The 19,409-nt window shown below is 57.2% G+C and overlaps 1 protein-coding gene across 6 annotated transcripts in view; it reads left to right on the plus strand.

Moving 5' to 3' along the window:
• The window catches only part of KIRREL3 (kirre like nephrin family adhesion molecule 3), a 542,768-nt gene that overhangs the window by 495,277 nt on the left and 28,082 nt on the right, over positions 1 to 19,409 (plus strand). For 5 of the 6 annotated variants that reach the window (XM_049109770.1, XM_049109768.1, XM_049109769.1 and 2 more), the window contains exons 5-6: positions 4,665 to 4,822; positions 14,800 to 14,950. In XM_049109770.1, the coding sequence (XP_048965727.1) occupies positions 4,665 to 4,822; positions 14,800 to 14,950 (309 nt within the window). Of the gene's footprint in view, positions 1 to 4,573; positions 4,823 to 14,799; positions 14,951 to 19,409 lie in introns of all 6 variants that reach the window. The other variant, XM_049109773.1, reaches the window with a different exon arrangement.

Here is a 19,409-nt window from a genome sequence, read left to right on the forward strand (position 1 = left end):
GCCAGAGGGACAAGGAAATGGACTAGAGAGTCCAGACAGAGAAGAAGCAGGGCAAGGCCTGGGTTGGGGCTGAGCGTGGCTTGTGAGGTGGGTAGGGTTCGGTGTGTGAGGGGGTGGGTGAGGCCAGGGCTGGAGGTACAGGGGCTTGTAGGCAGCAGAGAGGGCTCCCAACTATGTTCTAGGAAGAGGGCGAGCCCCTGGCAGGTTTGAAACCCAGTGGGCACACAACTGGATTCATGTTTTTTGTTTTTTGTTTTTTTTTTAAGATTTTATTTATTTATTCATGAGAGATACACAGAGAGAGAGGCAGAGACACAGGCAGGCTCCATGCAGGGAGCCCGATGTGGGACTCAATCTGGGGACCCCGGGATCACGCCCTAGGCCGAAGGCAGGTGCTAAACCGCTGGGCCACCCAGGGATCCCCTGGATTCATGTTTTTAATAGAGCGCTTGTGGAGGATGCGCTGTGTGAGGTGATGAGGCCCAGAAGTCCCCTCCGAAGGCCTTAGTGTCTGTGGGGGGCGTTCTCCATGCCGTTGGGGGCAGGAAGGTGGCCTGGCTGGCCTCCCGCTCTCCCCCAGGGGCCACCAGGTGGCCTGACCCTCCGTGTCCCCACTGCAGGCCTTTGTGGGCTGATGCACCCCATCGGCCATCCGTGGAAACCAGCCGTCTGGGCTAACAGAGCCCCCGAGGAGGCCTGGAAGCCCGGCAGGGGGCCCACTCAGGGGACCAGATGGATTTTGGAGGACGCTCTCGAGGTGCCGCCCTCGGCCTGGCACCCGGGAACTTTTCCCAGCCTGCTCTGGCAAGGTTGGCCAACCGGGCGGACCAAGACCAATGAGTCAAACCAGTGTGACACCGTAAAGCCACTGGGCAGAGGCAGTGAGCAATTCCAGAAAAGGGCAGAAACCCTCTGAACCCGCTCCACTTTGCCCTGCGTCCGGCCACGGTCCAGCCAGCCGGTCACCCCAGAAGCTCAAGGCCTCCTCATCACGGGACCCCTTCTCACAGACATCTGGGGCCGGGTGGCGCCTCAGCAGCTTTTCGCCACAGAATCTCCTATTTCCTAAGAGAGTTCGAAGAATCTTAGTACGTGGAACGTGAGTCCCGAGCCCATCCCCATCCTTCGTTGCCCTCCCTCCCCCATAACGTTGGGCAGCACTTGCGCTCTCTGGCCTCAGTTTCCTTCTCTGTTGATGCGGAACTTGACAGTGTCTCCCTAGCACACCTCGCCACTCAAGTCGCCCCCGGGAGCAGAGCTCAGAGAAAAGTCCTCAAGGGCCCCCTCCAAGGCAGGGAGAGGCAGGTGCCCCCCGTGGCACCCCCGTGTGTGTGGCCCAGTCTGCAAGAGGGGAGCCCCCCAGCTGCCTGCCGGAACCCTGGATGACAGGCGAGCAAACTGCGAGGACCAAGCACCCCTACAGGTGTGGGGCTGGAATTGGCAGTGCCCTGGAGCCAGCCCCCCTCTAAGGCCCCCCCCGGGCCGGATATCCAGCTCTAGGGCGCGGCTCTCCCGGGGGCTTCGCAGGCCTCAGCCACCCAACGGTTAATGCGTTTCTTCTTGACTGACAACCAGCACAAACACCAAAACAGTCAACTATTTTTATCTCCGGATTAATCACAAAAGGCTAACGCTTCCACCTTCCCTGTGATTAAAAATTAGGAGACCAAACTCTATAGTGGTTCAGGATAATAACCAATCCTGGGAGGGCGATGTATGAATAATGCATCTCCAGGCTCGGGCTGCTCGCGCCTTCCCCCACCCCACACCCAGCAGCCCCAGCCCTGGGCCCGGTCTGAATGGAGAGGTAATGAGTCGCCCCCTTCCATCCGCGCTACAGCTGCCAAGAGCTACTGTGATTTCTATTCAGCCTCATGGCCCCCAAACATCCCCCCTCCTCACCCGCTCCCACCCCGCACACCCCGGCCCCATCCGCACCCCCTCCTACCCCATCTGGTGTGCAGCGAGGCGAAGGCCAATCAATAATGCATAGCTACATGAATAACCGCATGATAACCACTTATTTAGGAAGATATAATCAGGACCCATTCTGAGGATGGATGTTTGTGTGTGTGAGCGTGTGTGCGTGCCCGGTACTCGTGAAGCAGCGTCCCACTCCCCTCTCCCCTCCTCTGCGCTCCCTCTAATCCAATATTCCAAAACACAGGACTAGAACAGCAAGAAGGAAGCCTGGCCCCTCACCGTATTTGGTTTTTAGAAAGACCTCCTCAGGCTCTGCACCGTGATCACAGGGGGCTACGCGCCTGAGCAAAGGCCCAGGGATAGCTGGTTCTCAAACCCGGTCACGCGCTGGAATCCTCCTGAGGCTTGGGGTCCACCTCCAGAGACTGGAATTGAGTGGGTCAGGGTGTGGCCTGCCAACAGGATTTCTAAAATCCCCCCCAGAGTATTGTACAATGCAGGCAGGTTGAGAACCACTGCCTCAGACCCAAGAAATAATCGGTGCCAGAAGGAACTTTCCAGATCTCCTGTTGTCCTTTCATAGTTTGCGTCTGGTGCAACAAAACCAGGAGGTGGGATGACCTTCCCCGATTCACCTTCTGACTTAGGGCACCTGCCACATCCCCTGGCCCCTCGCTGGGGAGTCCCAGAGACAAGGATGGCCAAGTGTTTCTTCTGCTCCTGGAGCGCCAAATGGTTCTATCCAACTTCTCTGGCTCTCTCAAGCCCAGCCGGAGTGCCTCCATCCTGGACACCTCCGGGAGAGAGAGCTGCCAGCCCAGAAGAAAGGGGGCAGGAGCCCCAGCCCCGGCCCTCCCTGCTGGAAGGGGCCCAGCATTGCAGAGAGAGAAAATTCCCCTCATCAGCAACTGTCACACACACCCCCCCCACCCCGCGTGTGGAAAGCCCTCATTAGCCTCCCTCGTGCTCTCTGGCCACAGCAGCACCAAGGAGGCCTCTGTCACTAATGAGGGAGTTGGGGGTGGGCGGGGGCTGGGGGGGTTGTCCCCCACCGTCCAGCCCACAACCAACATCTGCCTGAGCCCGGAGCCCCCCGGGGAGACAGGGCAGGGTCGGATGAGGCCAACTCCCTCTCCGGGCCAGGACACCCGGGGGCCTTCTGGGGCTGCTGATGGCATCTTGGAAGCGCTGAGGGTTTGTTTTTCCTCAGAAAAGAGAAACTTGGGGCTTGGCACTCACTGGGCTGTAGTTCTAAACCGGGCCCCCTCTGGGTCAGGAAGGAAGGAATGGGCACCTGGAAGGGTGCTGCTCAGGTGTTTACCTGGCCCCAGGGCCTCCTGGAGTTTCCCGGGCACACTAGGAGATTGGCAGAGGAGGGGAGGCCCTGAGAAGAGGGGGTGCCAGGCAGGTTGTGGGCAGAGGCGGGAAGGCATGGCCTGCTGGGACAGGCCTGGCCTGGCACTGCGGTCTGCAGCTGCTACACCTGTCTTCCCGGATCCCACAGGGCAGATTCTTGCACAGGGCCCGGACGGGAGCATGCGCTTTCTCTGGCAACTGGGCAAAGAAGGCCTTTTGTGCTAGGACCCCAACCCACCGTCACCCAATTTCCGCTTCATCTATCTGCTGAGCAAACATGCAGCTCAGCCCTCCCGGAGCCCCCAGAACTGACTGAGCCAGCCCCTCCCTCGGAGTGGAGTGGAGTGGGAGAAGACCAGGAACTTCTCAGGTGGCCTCCAGGGAGCCTGTCCCCTTCTGCGGTTTGTCCAGGGAGCCGCAGAGACCTGAGGCCCTCCAAGTGACCCTAAGCACCAACATCAGAAGAGGCTCGGTGAGCTTAGGCCAGTCATTAAACTTCTCTGGTCCCTCCTTCAAGTAATGGTCCTCTATCATCGTAAGTGCTCACTATATCCCGGGGTCGTCAAGGGGATCAAAGGGATGACTCCAATGGACTTGGCAGATTTTTATGGAGTGTCCGCCAGGGACTGGGGCAGCACCCCCCACCTCCGGCCACCCTGCTATGAAACGCCGTGGGACAAGTGGACAGCAGAGATGCATCCCAACTCTGGGATGAGTCAGTTGGAGTCCCTCTGGAAGAATCAAGTGCTAAGGAGGTGCCGGGGTGGCAGGGCCCTCTGAAACACTGCCTCAGCCTTGCCGGGTCACCTGTCCCGTCACCTGCCGTGCAGGGGCAGGGGCTGGCCGGGAGCTGCAGGTGTCAGAGGCCTTGGCTCTGGCGCCCATTCCCAGCGACCTTGAGCAAGTCATTTAATCCTGCTGAGCCTCAATTTCCGGATCTGTGTTATTGGGATAATAACAACGTTTACCTTGCAAGACTGTTGTAAGGATTAAATCAGACCACAGATGTGACTGTGCTTTGTTGAAAAAAGAGAGAGAAGTTAAAAGGAAAGAAAGTAGAGATATTATCTGGCAGCGGAGCTCTGCTTCCCGATCAGTGAATCAGAGCTAATGATGCCTGCCCTGTCCCCACTCAGGCTCGGCGCGAGCGTCAGATGAGATGATGGCATGAACATCGGCTGCAAATAAACATGCAGTGCATATGTCAGGGATTATTGCTGCTGTTGCTATTATTGTTATAATACAAGGGGATTATACATTTTATTAAAGTACGATAATTATTGTTTGTCATCAGCTCCATAAAATCCACCCAGCCCAGCCTGCCAGCCCTGCCGGAGGGAAGCAGCGCCCTGAGTCTGACCTCTCTACTCGTCTCCCCCCTGCAGTGCCACCTGATGACCCGGTCATCCTGGGGGGGCCTGTGATCAGCCTGCGTGCGGGGGACCCCCTCAACCTCACCTGCCACGCAGACAACGCCAAGCCCGCGGCCTCCATCATCTGGTTGCGGAAGGGAGAGGTCATCAATGGGGCCACCTACTCCAAGGTGAGGCCTGGGGCAGGGGTGGGGGGGGCCGCGCGGGGAGGGGCGGGGCCTGCGGGGAGAGGGGAGGGCGTGGCCTGCGGGGAGGGGCGGGGCCTGCGGGGAGGGGCGGGGCCTGCGGGGAGGGGCGGGGCCTGCGGGGGGAGAGGGGCGGGGCCTTAGGCGGAGGGGCGGGGCCCGCGCGGAGGGGGGCGGGGGCTCAGGCGGAGGGGCGGGGCGGGGGGCGGGGCCGGGGCGGGCCAGCTTTCCCCTCCTCTGCCCCTCCTGCTCTCAGTGTGCTTCTCTCTCTCTCCGTTACCTCCCTGTGTCTCTTTTCCTCGCTCGCTCCATGCCACTTTTTCCCTCTCGACCTATGTTTCTATTTACCTGACCTTTTCTGTCTTGCGGACTGTGTAAACTGTCTTCCTCTCTTCCTGGGGTAATTGCTGGGCTTGGTCAAGACCCTGCGGATAGGGGCGCCTGGGTGGCTCAGTCGTTATGCGTCTGGCTTCAGCTCAGGCCAAGATCCCGGGGTCCTGGGACTGAGTCCCCCATCAGCGGGGAGGCTGCTTGTCTCTCTCCCTCTGCAGCTCCCCCTGTTGTGCGCTTTTGCTCTCTGACAAATAAATAATTAAATCTTTAAAAAAAAAAAAAAAAAAAGACCCTAAGAATAGAGAGATAGGTGGGAGGAGGAGACTCAGGGACAGAAGTGGCCGGGGCCTAGGGTTGCCTGATAAAAATACAGGACAACCAGTTAAATTTGAATTTCAGTACATCTCAAATATTGCATGGGGCATAATTATGTGTCGTACTTACACTAGAAAATTATTCACTGTATATCTGAAATTCAAATTTAACTGAATGTCCTGTATTTTTATTTGCTAAATCTTGGCCAACTTTTGAGGGCTACCAGGTAAGGCAGTTTAGTTCTTCCCAGTCCAAGATGCCTGACTCAGGGAATATCCCATAATCCCTTACCATGCTGGCACCCTGCTGTACCCGCCTGCAAGGGTGCCTTTCTGTAATTCACACAAGGTACCATGAGCCAGAAATGCCCTGAACTGACCCCTGTATTAGTTAGGTTTTTATTTTTCTATATTTTATGATGCTTTGACATCTCAAAGCCTTGCCTGTGAGGGACTGCCACTCCCAGGCTTAGCTAATTTCTAGAGACAGCAAACAGCGTGCTGTGAACATGCCTTTGATATGCAAACAATCCTGCATCCAGACCCTCACCGCCTCCTTTTATCAAGCTAGCAGTCCCAGGTGCTATCCTCTTACCGTAAATGCTCAGGGCCAGATACTGGATAACTGGAGATCAGCCCTACAGCCTAGAGCTTGTGGAAATTATTCAAACTACCCAATCCTAAAACCTTTAGCTGCTCACCCTGCTTTGTCCATTCTTTCCCCCAAACCACAATAAAGGCTTGCTCCATGTTTTCCCCTTGCTCTTTCTGCCTCCTGACAGCTCTGAAGCATACCTCTGGGGCCCTATGTGGACCAGAGAGCCCCCTCCTCTTGGGAACTGTAACAAACAACCTTTTTCATGGAAGTCATCTCATCACCTGCTGGCCTCACCCTATCTGAATAAAAATAAAATCCCAGGTGTATTTTAAAGCAGCCCCCACCAAACTTCATTCAAGGAAATTGTAAATAGAGTCCCAGACAGCGTTTATATACCACAGAGCCTTTAAAGATGAGCAGGACGGTGGAGGACAGCCGGTCCAATTCCCTTCATCTACAGATAGAAAACCGAGGCCTGAAAGAGAAGTGACTGCCCTTCTCAGTTGGTGAGTGGCCCGAATGACAGCCCCGCAGTGCCCAGGGCTGTGCTCCTTCCTCTGTTCCTCTCAGCACAGCTTCAGACAGATGGGCAGCTGCTGAGAGGTTGTGTGCGGCCCCAGGGCCAACTAGCACACCCAGGCTCTGAAACTGGAGGTCCAGACCTCCAGGACCCCAGCTCTCCTCTCCCTGTGGCTCTCCGTGACTTCAGAAAGTGGAGAGATGCATGACCTGCTCCCACCCCACTACCAGCTCCTCTTCCTGGGTCTTTTTTTTTTTTTTTTAGATTTATTTATTTATTTATTCATGAGAGACACAGAGAGAGAGAGAGAGAAGCAGAGACACAGGCAGAGGGAGAAGCAGCAGGCTCCCCATAGGGAGCCCAATGTGAACTCGATGAGGAACTTGATCCCGGATCCCAGGATCACGCCCTGAGCCAAAGGCAGACGCTTAACTGCTCCAATGAGCCACCCAGGCGTCCTGTCTTCCTGGGTCTTGAAAAGACAAGCAAGGCTTTCATCACCAGTGGAGGATATGAGGCAGGACTGATGCTTCTCTGAGGGAGTGTCCTTCCTGTCCAAAGCTGACAGCCCCACCAAGGAGTCAGCCCCAGGGCTGCTGATCAAGGCCCCACCCGCCTCTCGACCCCCACCCAGAGCCTGATGCCAGAACCCAGGACGAAGCTTGATGCCTTCCCTCCGGCACAAGTCCACCAAGGGGAAAGCTGCCCATTGAGAAATAAATAACCTCACTCACATCCTGGGCTGGAGCCACCCTGTTGTATTATGAAGTACAAAAATATGGCACAGGGAGTATCATTCAGACAAGGATGAAAAGGAAGGCAAAGGGTGTTCCTTCCTAACTGGGCGTCTATCCAGTCCCTCCCAGAAGTTGGGCCAGCTGGGCCCCTGCCAAAGTTTGTGTCCTGCTGAGGAACACTCCCCAATCTAGTGAAGACAAAGGTCGGAGTCCCCCTGCTGAGCCTGCCCAGAGGTCACTTTGTCCAGCACGTTGCCTTCATCCATGTGGAGAAGGCCCCTCCGAGAGCCTGGAATGGTGCTGCAGCCAACAGACCAGAGCAGGGCAGCCATGCTCATCCTCTGCCCCACCCAGCCCGGCTCACCCTCCTGCAGGCCTATGACCAGTGTGACAACCCTGGGCAGCGACAGGCCGAGGTTCCAGAGCCTGCCCTCTGAACCTCAGGAGAGTCATTCTTTGAGCCTCCGTTTCCTCTTCTGTAAAACAGAGGGGTTGAGACATTCTGTATTAGTAGGCTTGCGCTGCCATAAGCAAATACTACAGACCAGTGGCTTAAACCACAGACATCTATTTCCCCCAGTTCTGGAAGCTGAAATCCAAGATCAGAGTGCCCACAGGGCCGGTTCCTGGTGAAACCTCTCCTGGCAGATGGCACCTTCTCTCTGTGTCCACACATGGCCTTTCCTCTGTGTGTGCAAAGAGAGACAGATCTCTGACATCCTTGCCTCTACTTAGAAGGACATCAGTCCTATTGGATTAGGGCCCCACCCTCATGACCCATTTAACCTTACCTATCTCCTTAATAGGCCCTTAATAGGGCCTATATCCATATATAGTCACACTGGGAGTCGAGGCTTCACCATATGAATTCTGGGGGACCCAGTTCTGTTCATAACAGGCACCTGCCAGCTCTGACCAGCTATAAAATTAGGACGTGGAGCACACAGGGAAGGGTGCATGATCCAGCAGTGCTCGGTGAAACCCCCTCTAGGGGCCGTCAGAGCTCAGCCTCGCCACTCCTAATCGGGGACTGCAAGGACCATTATTAATGAACACAGGCTTTTCCGATGTCCCTTCCCGAAGGCAGAGCAGCCCCAGACCAGCTTTGCAGGAGGAGGGGCCAGGGACCGTGAGCCTCTGACACACGGAGACAGAAAGAGAGACAAGTTGACAGAGCACACAAGTGCACACAGTCAAGCAGCACCCAGCGTCTGCAGGAAAGATGGGCCAGGGCAGCCCTGAGGGGCACGGAGGTCCGAAGCACTCAGTATTTGTCACACGGTGCCGGTTAAGTCCCCGGCCCCAGGGAGCTGGGCAGCCTCACTTCGAATCCAGGCTCCACCCCCTCCCAGCTCTGTGATGGTGAGCAAGCAAGCTGCCTAGCCTTGTGGTGCCTCAGCGTCCCCATCTGTACAGTGGGAGCAAGAATAGCACCTGCCTCGAAGGATGGCTGTAAGGCTTGAACGAGAAGAGTGCCTGGCTGGCAGGATCTCTGCCCAGCCCTCACTTGATCCTCACGGGCCCCCCAGGGGCACCTTGCTCTCCCCTTCCCTAGATGGGAATGTCAGCATCACTGTAGGGCTCCGTCACGTATTGAGGCAACTAAATCTCTCTGCCTCAGTTTCCCCAGCTGCGAAGCAAGGGGCTGTTAGGCACCGACACCCGTCTGGGTCACATGAGAGTGAAAAGAAGCCATGCACCGAAAGCACCTGGCAGAAAGTCCGAGCACCAGTCGGGAACATTAGTCCCTCCTCTGGGAGCCCTGCCTCACCCATCCCAGGGCCCCTCGCCAGAGGTCATCCAGCAGCCCAGGCTTCCAGCATGTGGCCAGCAGGGGATGGGGGAGCCGGCAGGATGGAGGATGACCAGGCCCCTTGCCCTGGGAGGAAAATCAGAAAAAAGAAGCCCCTCTGGCCTGCCCCCCAGCAGGCTGTGGCACCTCTCCTTAAACACGCTGCCACCGGAGCCTTCGGGGCAGGGGGTGATGGGCGAGTGCCTGGGACCCCGGCGGGTGTCTGGCTGTGGGAGTACAGGAAGCTGGCAGCAAGGCCTCTCTCCAAGTCCTCTCTTCCTGAACGCCCGGCCTCAGGCCACCTTCCCTGGGCCCCCACACCTGCCTGGAGATCACATGACATTCACCTGGAAAGCCAGCAGATACACAAAGCGGGGGAGGCAGGCAGGTGAGGGAAGAGCGGGGAGGGATGGGCCCCACCCAGAGAGAAATCTCGGGGGAGCCAGCATCACGCCACCTGCTACTTCCCCGACAGCTGCCTGGTGGCAGGATGAGGCCTTGACCCAGATGAGGGCGGGGCCGGGTAGGAAGGTTGCTGAGTCTCAGGACTGCCCCACCCCACCCCGCCCAGTCCTGTGTGTATCTACCCCCAAGCCCCTGACTCTCCACCCTACCTCTCTGCTCCTTCCAGCTTCAGGAAGCTGCTAGTCCAGGGGCCACCCGCCCACACCCCGCCGGGACCAGGAGCCTCATTAGGGCCCATATGCTAGGGGGAACTCTGGAGCAACACCCCCTAGAGGCCCTCCCTGGAGTCCAGCTCCCTCCACGAGGCCCTTCCACTGGGTCTTCTCTCCCCATGAGTCACCCCAGCACCCACCCCATCTCATCTGTTTATCTTAGGGCCTAGGTCTCTACCCAGCATGGCAGCCCCTACCCATCCTGGCTTTCTTTATGAAGGGCACCCATCCTCACCCAGAGCACAATTCTGGGGTCCCGAGGATGTGGAGGCAAATGGCATTGGGCTTCTCCACTTTCCCTTACAGCCCCCATTCAAGCCACGTGACAGCAGGTCCTAACAGATACCCCAGGCAGCTATAAAAAGGGGAAGCAGAGAGAAGATTAAAAAAAAAAAAAAAGGACACAGCAGGTGGGGGAGGTGAGGAAGGGAGGGAGAAGAGGGAGGCCTTGTTGCCAGGCAATCAGGCCTCACTTGAGGGCTTGCCTGGCTATTTGCATATCAATGAGCTTCTCAGATTTAACACTGGGGTGGGGGCACCCCCCACTGCACCCCCTCCAACCTCCACACAACACGCCCTGCTCCACCCCTTCACCTGTGTGTCCCACGCAGGCATCACCGGGCCTCCTGCCTCTTGGGGTGAAGCCTGCCTCTCCACTGCCCAGCCGAGGCCCTGCGGGCTCTGGGAAGAGCCGAGCGGCCACTCCTGCCCGCACTGGACAACCACTTTCCGGGGACACTCTGTCCCCCCAGCCCTGCCTCCAGGCCACTGCCAACTGAATGCCCAGTGCCCGCCCTCAGGGATGGCTCAGTGGGCCGGGGACACAGGAAGCTGCCCGGTGGCAGGGGTTTGGAGACGCCTCACACAGCCGCTGGGATCTTCTGGAAAGCTCCTTAGGGCTGCTAGTGGATGGAGGCCCTGGGACACACACATGCACACACACACACACACTCACAGGCAGAGGGTGGAAGCCCACCCACGAAGCCTCTGCTCTGACACTCACTCCCGTGCACCTGCCCGCTGCTCCGTTTCCGTGCGCACAGCTGGGCTGGGCCCCGGGAGGGCCGCAGGAGCTGCCCTGGGGTCACGTGAGCCGGGCTGGGCGACTCGGACCGGGATCCCGGGATCGGCAGCGCACGGGCGGCCCCAAGTGCTGGAGGTGGTGGCCCCACAGATGGAGTGGCTGCCGGGAACACCGCAGTACCCTCCCCGAGCTGATTTGCATGCTAATGAAGGTTTCCGGAGCAGGAGCAGGGAGGCCGGGGCCCAAGGCGGGTCCCCAGAGCCAAGTTCAGGGGAGGGAAGCCCGGAGAAGGAGCTGGGAGAGGAGGGGAGGCGGGCTGTGACGAGAACCAGCGAATGATGGAATGTTCCACCTGGCCTGTCCCTTCAAGGCCACAGTGTCCAAAGGAGAGGCGGGGACACTGGGAGATTGTGAGACGGGAGTGAAGGAAAGACCAGGGAGAAGAGGAGAGAGGATGAGGAGGGATGGAGGAAAGAAGAAAACCGAGGCTGAGAAGAAGACGGAGGCCAAGCCGGCCGCTGCGCAGAGAGGCCACAGGCCGCCCGGGGCCCAGCAGTGCACCTGCCTGTGGGCCCGCCTCCCGGTCCCTGGTCCCTCCCAGGAACATCCCACATCCTAGGCGGCATCCCTGCCCACGGGCCTCTCCTTGGGGACGCGCCTGGGGTCTGATCCCTGGGAGCTGGGGCCCCGGGTGACACGCTCAGCCTCCCCCGGGGGCAGCCAGCTGCTGCGGCCGCCGCTAATGAACACATCTCCCTTTTCTCTAATTAGGTGGAACAAACAACTTGAACCAGAATTTTTATTTCCCAGAAAAAGCACATGCCTGGACACAGTAAATATGTCATTAATCATCATTCGGAGACGCAGGAGCACCCTGGGCGCGGGGAGGAAGGGAAGCCGTCAGAGGGCCTAATTAGGGGCTCGGGCCTCCCCCTCCGCTCCCGCCAGCACCCGGCAGCCCTGCTCCCTCCACCAGGCAGAGAGCAGATCAATTGGAGAGGTTCCTGGCAGAGTCAAACTTAATGTAAATGTTCTTGTTAGCACAATGTAAAAGTAAAGAAAAGGGGGTGAGGAAGAAGGATACCGACCTCCCTCCCCACCTCCCCCTCCCTCCACCCTACCCCAGGTCTTATTTCCATCCAGGAAATTGTTCTTATTAGTGCTTGGCTATTTATAGACGCATGAAGTCTGCTGAAGACTCTGGAACCATTTCCGTGCTAGGCTGTCGGTCCCTCCGCTCAAGCTAGGCTTGGGGCTAAACCACACTCACCCCACCCACCCACCCACCACCTCTGTGTGGCTGGCCCTCACTTGAGCTCCTGGCCCTGAGGCTGATCTGAAGACCTTCATCCCACTGATGACCCAGCCCCGACGCTTGGCTTGGTGGGATTGACATCACTACCCCCCACCCAGCCCCACTCCAGGACCCTTCTGCCATGGCTGAGGCCACCACCCCACATCCCAGGAAAGAATGTGCTGTGGGAGCCTGCCCAGGCCCAGGTGGTTCTAGAACGTGCGGCAGAAATAGTCCAGACGACTGCCCTGCCCTGTGGCTCTCCCTGGCATCTCTGATTCTAGCTTTGTCTGCAGCAGGGAGCGCTTGTTCTAGACGGAGGCACAGGTCACGTTCTCCTGGTGCCGGAGGCCACAAGCTTTGGCCCAGGATGACGAGGACCACACAGAACTGAGGACCCGGAGAGAAGGTTCCAGCAGCTGACATGTTGCTGCTGTTCAGCAACAAAAATTCCACTAAGTAAATTTGAAGATCTAATTGTCTTTATCAAACGATTCATGAATCAGGTGACATCTCATCTAGTAGGTAGAAAGGAGCTCCAAGGAGGTGTACGAAGTGGAAGGTTTTTAAAGGCAGAGACGGGGGATTGGGGGTGAGGGACACCTGGGTGGCTCAGCGGTTGAGCATCTGACTTTGGCCCAGGTCGTGACACCGGGGTCCTGGTATCGAGTCCCAGATCGGGCTCCCCATGCGGAGCCTGCTTCTCCCTCTGCCTGTGTCTCTGAACTCTCTGTGTGTCTCATGAATAAATAAATAAAATCTTTAAAAATAAAATAAAATAAAAGGCAGAGATGGGGAGTGAAAAGGAAATGATTGGCAAAGAACCTTGCCTTGTTTCAGGCAAGGTCATGCTTAGGGGGAACAGAAGGATGACCTCCTCGTGTGGACCAGGAGCTTCCAGGTGGGCCCCTTAAATGCCCCATTAAGGGGGGGCTGGGGTTTGCAACTGCATGAGGCGAGGTATCAGGTCTTGGTTTGCTGAGGTGGGGCCCTTAACATAAGTGACTCCATTTTGGGGCCTGCTGTCTCGTTTTTTGCACTGCTAAGTAGCTCAGTGAACTTAAAAGTCTGCTTAATCCCTCAAACTATTCCCGCCTTTAAGTGAAGATCATACTAACCACCGTCTAGCTCTCAGGGAGCAGTGGTGGGAGGGTCACGGCCTCTGGGGTCACCATTCTCAAGTGCAAATCCCAGCCCTGCCTGGCAAGTTCCTGACTCACTTTGAACTAAGTTTTCTTTTCTGCTAAATAGAGCTAATGCTCCCCTCCTGTCAGGGTCTGCTGCGAACAGTACCAGTACTATCTTAAGGGAGGTTTTGAGGAGTGAAGTCTATTCATCTGGCTCTGAGCAAGCGTCCAGCACCCTTCTCTGGAGGGTGTTACCTAGCTTCCCAGGATCAAAAGCCTCTGAGTATTGAGCAAGTCCAGTCCCATCTTGGAAGTGGCCCCCCCTACCCGACACCCCTCCCCAGCACCTACCTTACTGGTGAGCTCAGGATCCTGGGCGCCAAAACGACTGGGAGGTAGCTGCAAGGGGCACAGCAGTGATGGGGACCTGGCTGCAGCGTGGCCTCATGGGCCCCACTGGAAATGGAAGGAATGGAAGGCAGGAAACCCAAGGCTTTCAGACTTGCCTTTGCTCCCTAGGGCAGCCCTAAGGAAGTCGTGCAACCAGTCCCTAAAACAACCAAAATGTATCGTCCTCCTTTGTGGAGGCCAAAAAGTCTGAAGTCCACGTGTCGTTGGGCTATGCTCCCTCCAGGAAGAGTCCTTCCTTGTGGCCTCCACCTCCCGGTGGCTCCCAGAGTCCCTTGGCTTGTGGCCACATCGCTCCCGGCTCTGCTTGTCTTCACATGACCCTCTCTTCCTTGTTCCTTTGTGTGTCCTCCCCTCTTCCTCTAGGGACACAGTCATCGGACCTGCCCTCCCCCCTAATCCAGGATGGTCTTGTCTGGCCAACCTTAACTCCTTCCTAATTACTTAGCCGACCTCTGAAGACCCTGTTTCCAAATCAGGTGACACTGTGAGACTCCAAGAGGACATGAAGTTTGGGGGGTCGCTCTTCAGTCCACTGTAGGACCCTCTAACTTAACCCACCTCCAACCTGAAGCGTAGCTTTGGTAGAGCTCGTAGCCTCTCCTGGTCTTGCCCGTTTTCTCATCTGTCACATGGAAGATAATGGCATCTTCTGCCTACGATTGGTCAAGGCTCTAATGGGGTCAGGAAGTGAAATGACTTGAAAAGTTGGAAGGGTTTCCATAGATAAAGCAATACAGGGTCAGAGAGCGTTGACTCTGCCTGCATCCCCAGCCCTTCGCTGCCTTGGGGGCCCCAGCACCCCGGGGCTGCACGCATCTCAGTGCTGCCTGCAGACCCAGAGGCTCCCCCAGACACCAGAGGAGACCTGCAGCCGGATTCCCTCTGGGGCATACAAGTCCAGGCTGGTTTTCCCACATGATGGAAGACCTTCTAGTTCCTTTTTCCTGCTGCAGCCCAGGGCTCAGCCAGGTGAGGGAACCACGAGAGACTCCCCCCCCCCCCGCCCCCCGCAGAGACTTGCATCCCTGGGTGTCCTGAGCTGAGGGCTTCTTCTTGGGAGGCTGGGGCATGTCTTCCCCAAACCCCGTCTTGTCCCAGCCAAGTGACATGGGGCCTTCTCTCCCTGCTCCCCCAGACCCTGCTTCGAGATGGCAAGCGTGAGAGCATCGTGAGCACCCTCTTCATCTCCCCTGGCGATGTGGAAAATGGCCAGAGTATCGTGTGCCGAGCCACCAACAAAGCCATCCCCGGAGGGAAGGAGACGTCGGTCACCATCGACATCCAGCGTGAGTACTAACTCGCCCGCCCAGCCTGGCCAGCCCAGGGCAAGAGGAACCCCCTGGCCCTCCCTGCTGGAGCCCGGCTTGGGCGGAAAAAGCCAGTCCCGGACCACCAGCTCGGTAGAGCCACACCACAGCTTCCTCATGCTCCCTCCCTGCGAGGTGTCTGAAGACAGGAAATGGGTCCGACAGCTCCCTGGACCGGCCAGGTTGGGTTTATGGGCACCCAAAGGTCTGGTCCTTCTTACTGCCACAAGAAGCAACAACATGAGGATCTTTGGACGATGACACGTTCAAGCCACATTTCCAAACTTGTATCCCGTACATCTTCCACCTCGATAAATAGAGTCAGTCCCTGGCCAGTGTGGTCCCACGGCACACCCCCACCCCGGAGAGAAAGCCAGAGCAGAGATACTGGGGGCAGCAGGGTGCTCAGGGCTCCGGAGGTTTGGGGGGCGCATGCCCTACAGAGGGTAGATACCTGGGGAGGGGGGCACCTCTCGTGGGAGGGTTCATGGAGAGAAGAAGGGGAAGGAGTGTAGTCACACAGTCAGCCCATACCTGCCACGGATTATTTCAGCTTCACCACAACCATTTGCGTAGGTATACAGGCACTCCCTATGTGGGGAAACTGAGGCACGCAAAGGCCAGCCAGCTTGCCCAAGTCCACATAACTGTCCAATATAAGACAGCGGAGCTTTCCAGAGTCCACACTGGTAAGCCCTCTCCTACCCCCGTGCACAGCGGGCCCTCAGCAGGTGTCAGTTCCCACAGTCAATGTCAACAGCCACGACGCATTAAAGCTCCACCAGCATCATATTCCAGAAGTCACCTAAAAAGATTCCTAACAGCCTCCTAAAATCTCCTTGAAGTGCTTGTCAGCCCCAAAGAACGAAAAAAAAGTGCTCCAAAAGGTGGTCTAGTGTGGCCTTGCTCCCAGTACTGGACTAGCTCAGGTCTGAAGTATCAGCACCCAAAAGTGGACTGTCCTCTTAAATCCCGTTCCTGCCGGGGAGCATGATGCCACCACGGGCTGGGGGCTGCTGGGGTGGCAGGCTAGAGCTGAAGGCTGGCATTCATTTCCTTCTTCTTATTCTATTCATTTTTAAATCAAATTTATTTGCAAACGCTGCCCACCAGCCTGGCTCACGCAAGGCTTCCGGGCTCTGCGTTCCTTCCACGAGGTTCTGCAGGGAGCTGGAGTCCGAGGGGCTGTCCTGGCGTTTCCAGGGCCCATCTCGGGAGCCTAGCGAGCAGAAGTCCCTACTCTAACTACAATCCTGGCAGCTACCACTTCAATTCCAGAAGGCAGAAGGCACCGCTGTAACCCTGAGATGGGCTCTAGACACCCCGACACAGCAGCCGAGTTCTTGGGAGAAGGCTGCATCTTTACCATCGTCACCGGCTAGTAACTCCTACTCCCTCATCGCCACCAACTGGAGGCTTCTTCTTCTGTTCCTCATTTAAGGAGACTGAGAACAGCAGGTTCTTGCAGACTGAGGACCAGGGTGATGGGAGGGAGGCGCTCACCTGAGGGCCCTGTGAATACAGGGCGGCCCTGAGGGGGACCCCTCTGCCTGGCTGTCCACACCCGCTCACTTCTTCGGAGCAGCATCTGCAGGCCCAGCTCCGGAGAGGAAGCGAGATGCTCTGGGGATCAAGCGGTCCAGCACCCAAAAAGGCTCCACCACCCATGGGCTGTGCAAGCCCAGGCTTGTCACTTTACTCCAGGGATGCCAGTTCCTGGTCCTTTGACCAAATGATGTCTGGAGTTTCTTCTTGCCCTTCGACTGACCGTGAGCAGAGTTGTCTCCAAACACAAGCCAAATCGGGGAGGAATGACTGGGGGGGTGGGTACATAAGACATCCAAGCCTCCCACTGCCAGCGCCCCCGCCGATCCCCAATCTGGGCAGGAGGCCGACACCAGACACCAGCTAGGAATCCCCTGCACAAAAGAAGCGCCGCAGCAGCAGCAGCAGCAGCAGCAGCCTGGGCCCCGGCAGGGGAGACCCCGCAGCAGCCACGCTCCCCTCCAGACCGTTATCCATCACACCGGGAGAAGCTCTCCTGTCAACGAGAAAGTCCTCATCCTAACAACGGCCCACCGACTATTAAAAGGCGCTCCTCTAATGCACTCTAATGAGATGATCAATTCACCAGGGCACACAGATGAGAGTGCACCTCAGAGGAGGACTCCAGCCTTGCCAGGTCCCTGCGCCCCGGCTGGCTCTCCTCCCAAGGACACGAGGAGGGAGGCATCAGGAAGGAGACCACAGAGAGGCTCAGTCCCCGGGGGCCTGTCACCCCGGCCTGCCCCATCTGAGACAGGACAGGGAGGTGGTTAAGGCCACTGCATTCCTCCTGGTTGGAATTCCGGCTCGGAATTAACCTCTGTGCCTCGGTTCCCCCATCTGTGGAAATGACAGTGCTTCCTTCATATGCTGGCTGCGAGAATTACATTAAACCGTCAGGGCAGGGGGCGAGGGCCGGGGGCCGCGTTTCTAGCACAGGACCTGGCACAAGGTGAGCGCTCTCAGCCCTGACAGGGGAGCCCTCTCCCGCCCTTGTCTCCTCTCCGGAAGGTGTTTGCATGTGCCTGCCAAGTCAAAGCACACACTCTGCCCCCCACTGCCCCCCGACTCCTTCCTCCTCCGTTTATCCATTCGTTCATTCAATAAGCGTCCAACTGTTTACTGTGGACACCACGGGCCGGATCGGAGCTGCCTTTGCAAACCTGCTCATTTTCTCAGTCAACCAAGAAGCATCCAAACTCAGCAAAAGCGCATTTGTTGTTTGTTTCCCTTGGTCTTTATATGTTACCCAACGGAAGACAAAGCCCCCAGATTGAGTAATGGGAGAGAAAGCTTAACACCCCCAAAGTCTTGCTACATCTGGACGCTGCATCCAGCTGCCAAGTTTCAAATGAATGTGCTATAAAATCACTGAGTCATGGAGTTTCTCTCTCTTCCACCCCTCCTCGATGTAATACCTCCCCCCGAACACACACGCACGCACACACACACACGCAGGTTGCTGATGGAAACACTAACAGACTCTCAGCTGTAACATCTGTTCAATATGATCTCAGTTCCACCAGCTACATCAAAGCTGCCCTCCTGCAAGCTATGCAGCCGACATCACAAGTGGGATTAAAATCATGTCTAATAGTTGGATGTGACATAAACTATTTATACCCCAGGAGCTTGGTAGACTCCTGAAAATTCATATCCTGCTCATGCAGAGGAGGGGGGTGGACAGAGGGACACGGGCACCTCGGGGTCCGGGGTGGAGGTACAGATGAGACCGGCAGGTGTACAAGCCTCCCAGGGACCCATTCTCTTGGGGCCCTTCAAGAAAGGTGGGGTACCAAGGATTTTGCGAGGTAAGGAAGCTGTAGGAGAGGGGCACGCACAGGATGAACTCAGAATGGTGGGCAGACCATGGAGAAGGGGAGCGGGCAGCAGGAAGGGTCCCCCAACAGGTATATGCTCCATCACCCTGCTCCCCAAGACTCATTATTCAATGAAGGACACCCAGGTGGGGTGAGGCCTCCTGGGGCTACACCCCCACGCTCTGGGGCAGGTGGAGTCTAGATTCTCTCCAACTGGCACCATCACCACCTTGAACAAGAGTTGGATTGAGGGACTCCAGTCCGCCTCTCAGTACTGAATTTCATGATGGGAGGACATGAGCCAGCCATGCGTTTGGCTCCAGATGGCACTCACCAAATCCCCATGCCTTGGGACATGCTTCTCCAACGCAGCAAGATGCAAGCTCCTCCCTGGGTCTCCACATCTCTAGGGGTGGTGCCGTCAGAGCCCTAGGGTCCCTCAGATGCCCAGGTTAGGCAGCTGGCCCTGCAGAGAAAAGAGGGCTGGGACTCCTGACAGTACTGGCCCTGGAAGCTGGTGACCCTCAGCGGGGGGGAGGGGCAGCCGGGGTAGGGGCAGCTGATGGGCAGGAGCTGGGGAGAAGCTACAGGGTTCTGGGCGTCTTAGGTTTCCTGGGAGGTGGCAGGAGAGCTCTCGTGGCCGCTCCTTGCCATGCTCATCACTGCTTGAATCACGCTTTAAAAACAAAGGCTGAGATCATTGCAATACCTGTCACTTCCCTTATAATTCTCCATGAAAATTCTCCACTGCTGCCGTAGCAGATGCTCTCAGGATCGTGGTCGGCATCTGGCACTGGGGGCGCATGTGGGGAGATCAGGGTCCTCAGAACAGTCAGCTACCTGCTGCCCGGGAACCAGAATTCTCTCCCCCATGTCTTTCAAGCTGTGTGCAGATAGGGGCGCAGCCCCATGGGCCCCCTCCCTGACCCCATCCCTGGGCCCTGGCACTGTGCGGGGGGCATGACCCAGCTTGAGCACCAGCGGGGCAGAGAGGAGCCGAGTGGGCCAAGGATCCCAACTCCTGGTGGGCTGGACTGAGTTCACCGCGGGGACGCTGTGCATGTGACTCTCTG

Source organism: Canis lupus, chromosome 5, assembly GCF_003254725.2.
Source record: "Canis lupus dingo isolate Sandy chromosome 5, ASM325472v2, whole genome shotgun sequence".
Taxonomy (NCBI): domain Eukaryota; kingdom Metazoa; phylum Chordata; class Mammalia; order Carnivora; family Canidae; genus Canis; species Canis lupus.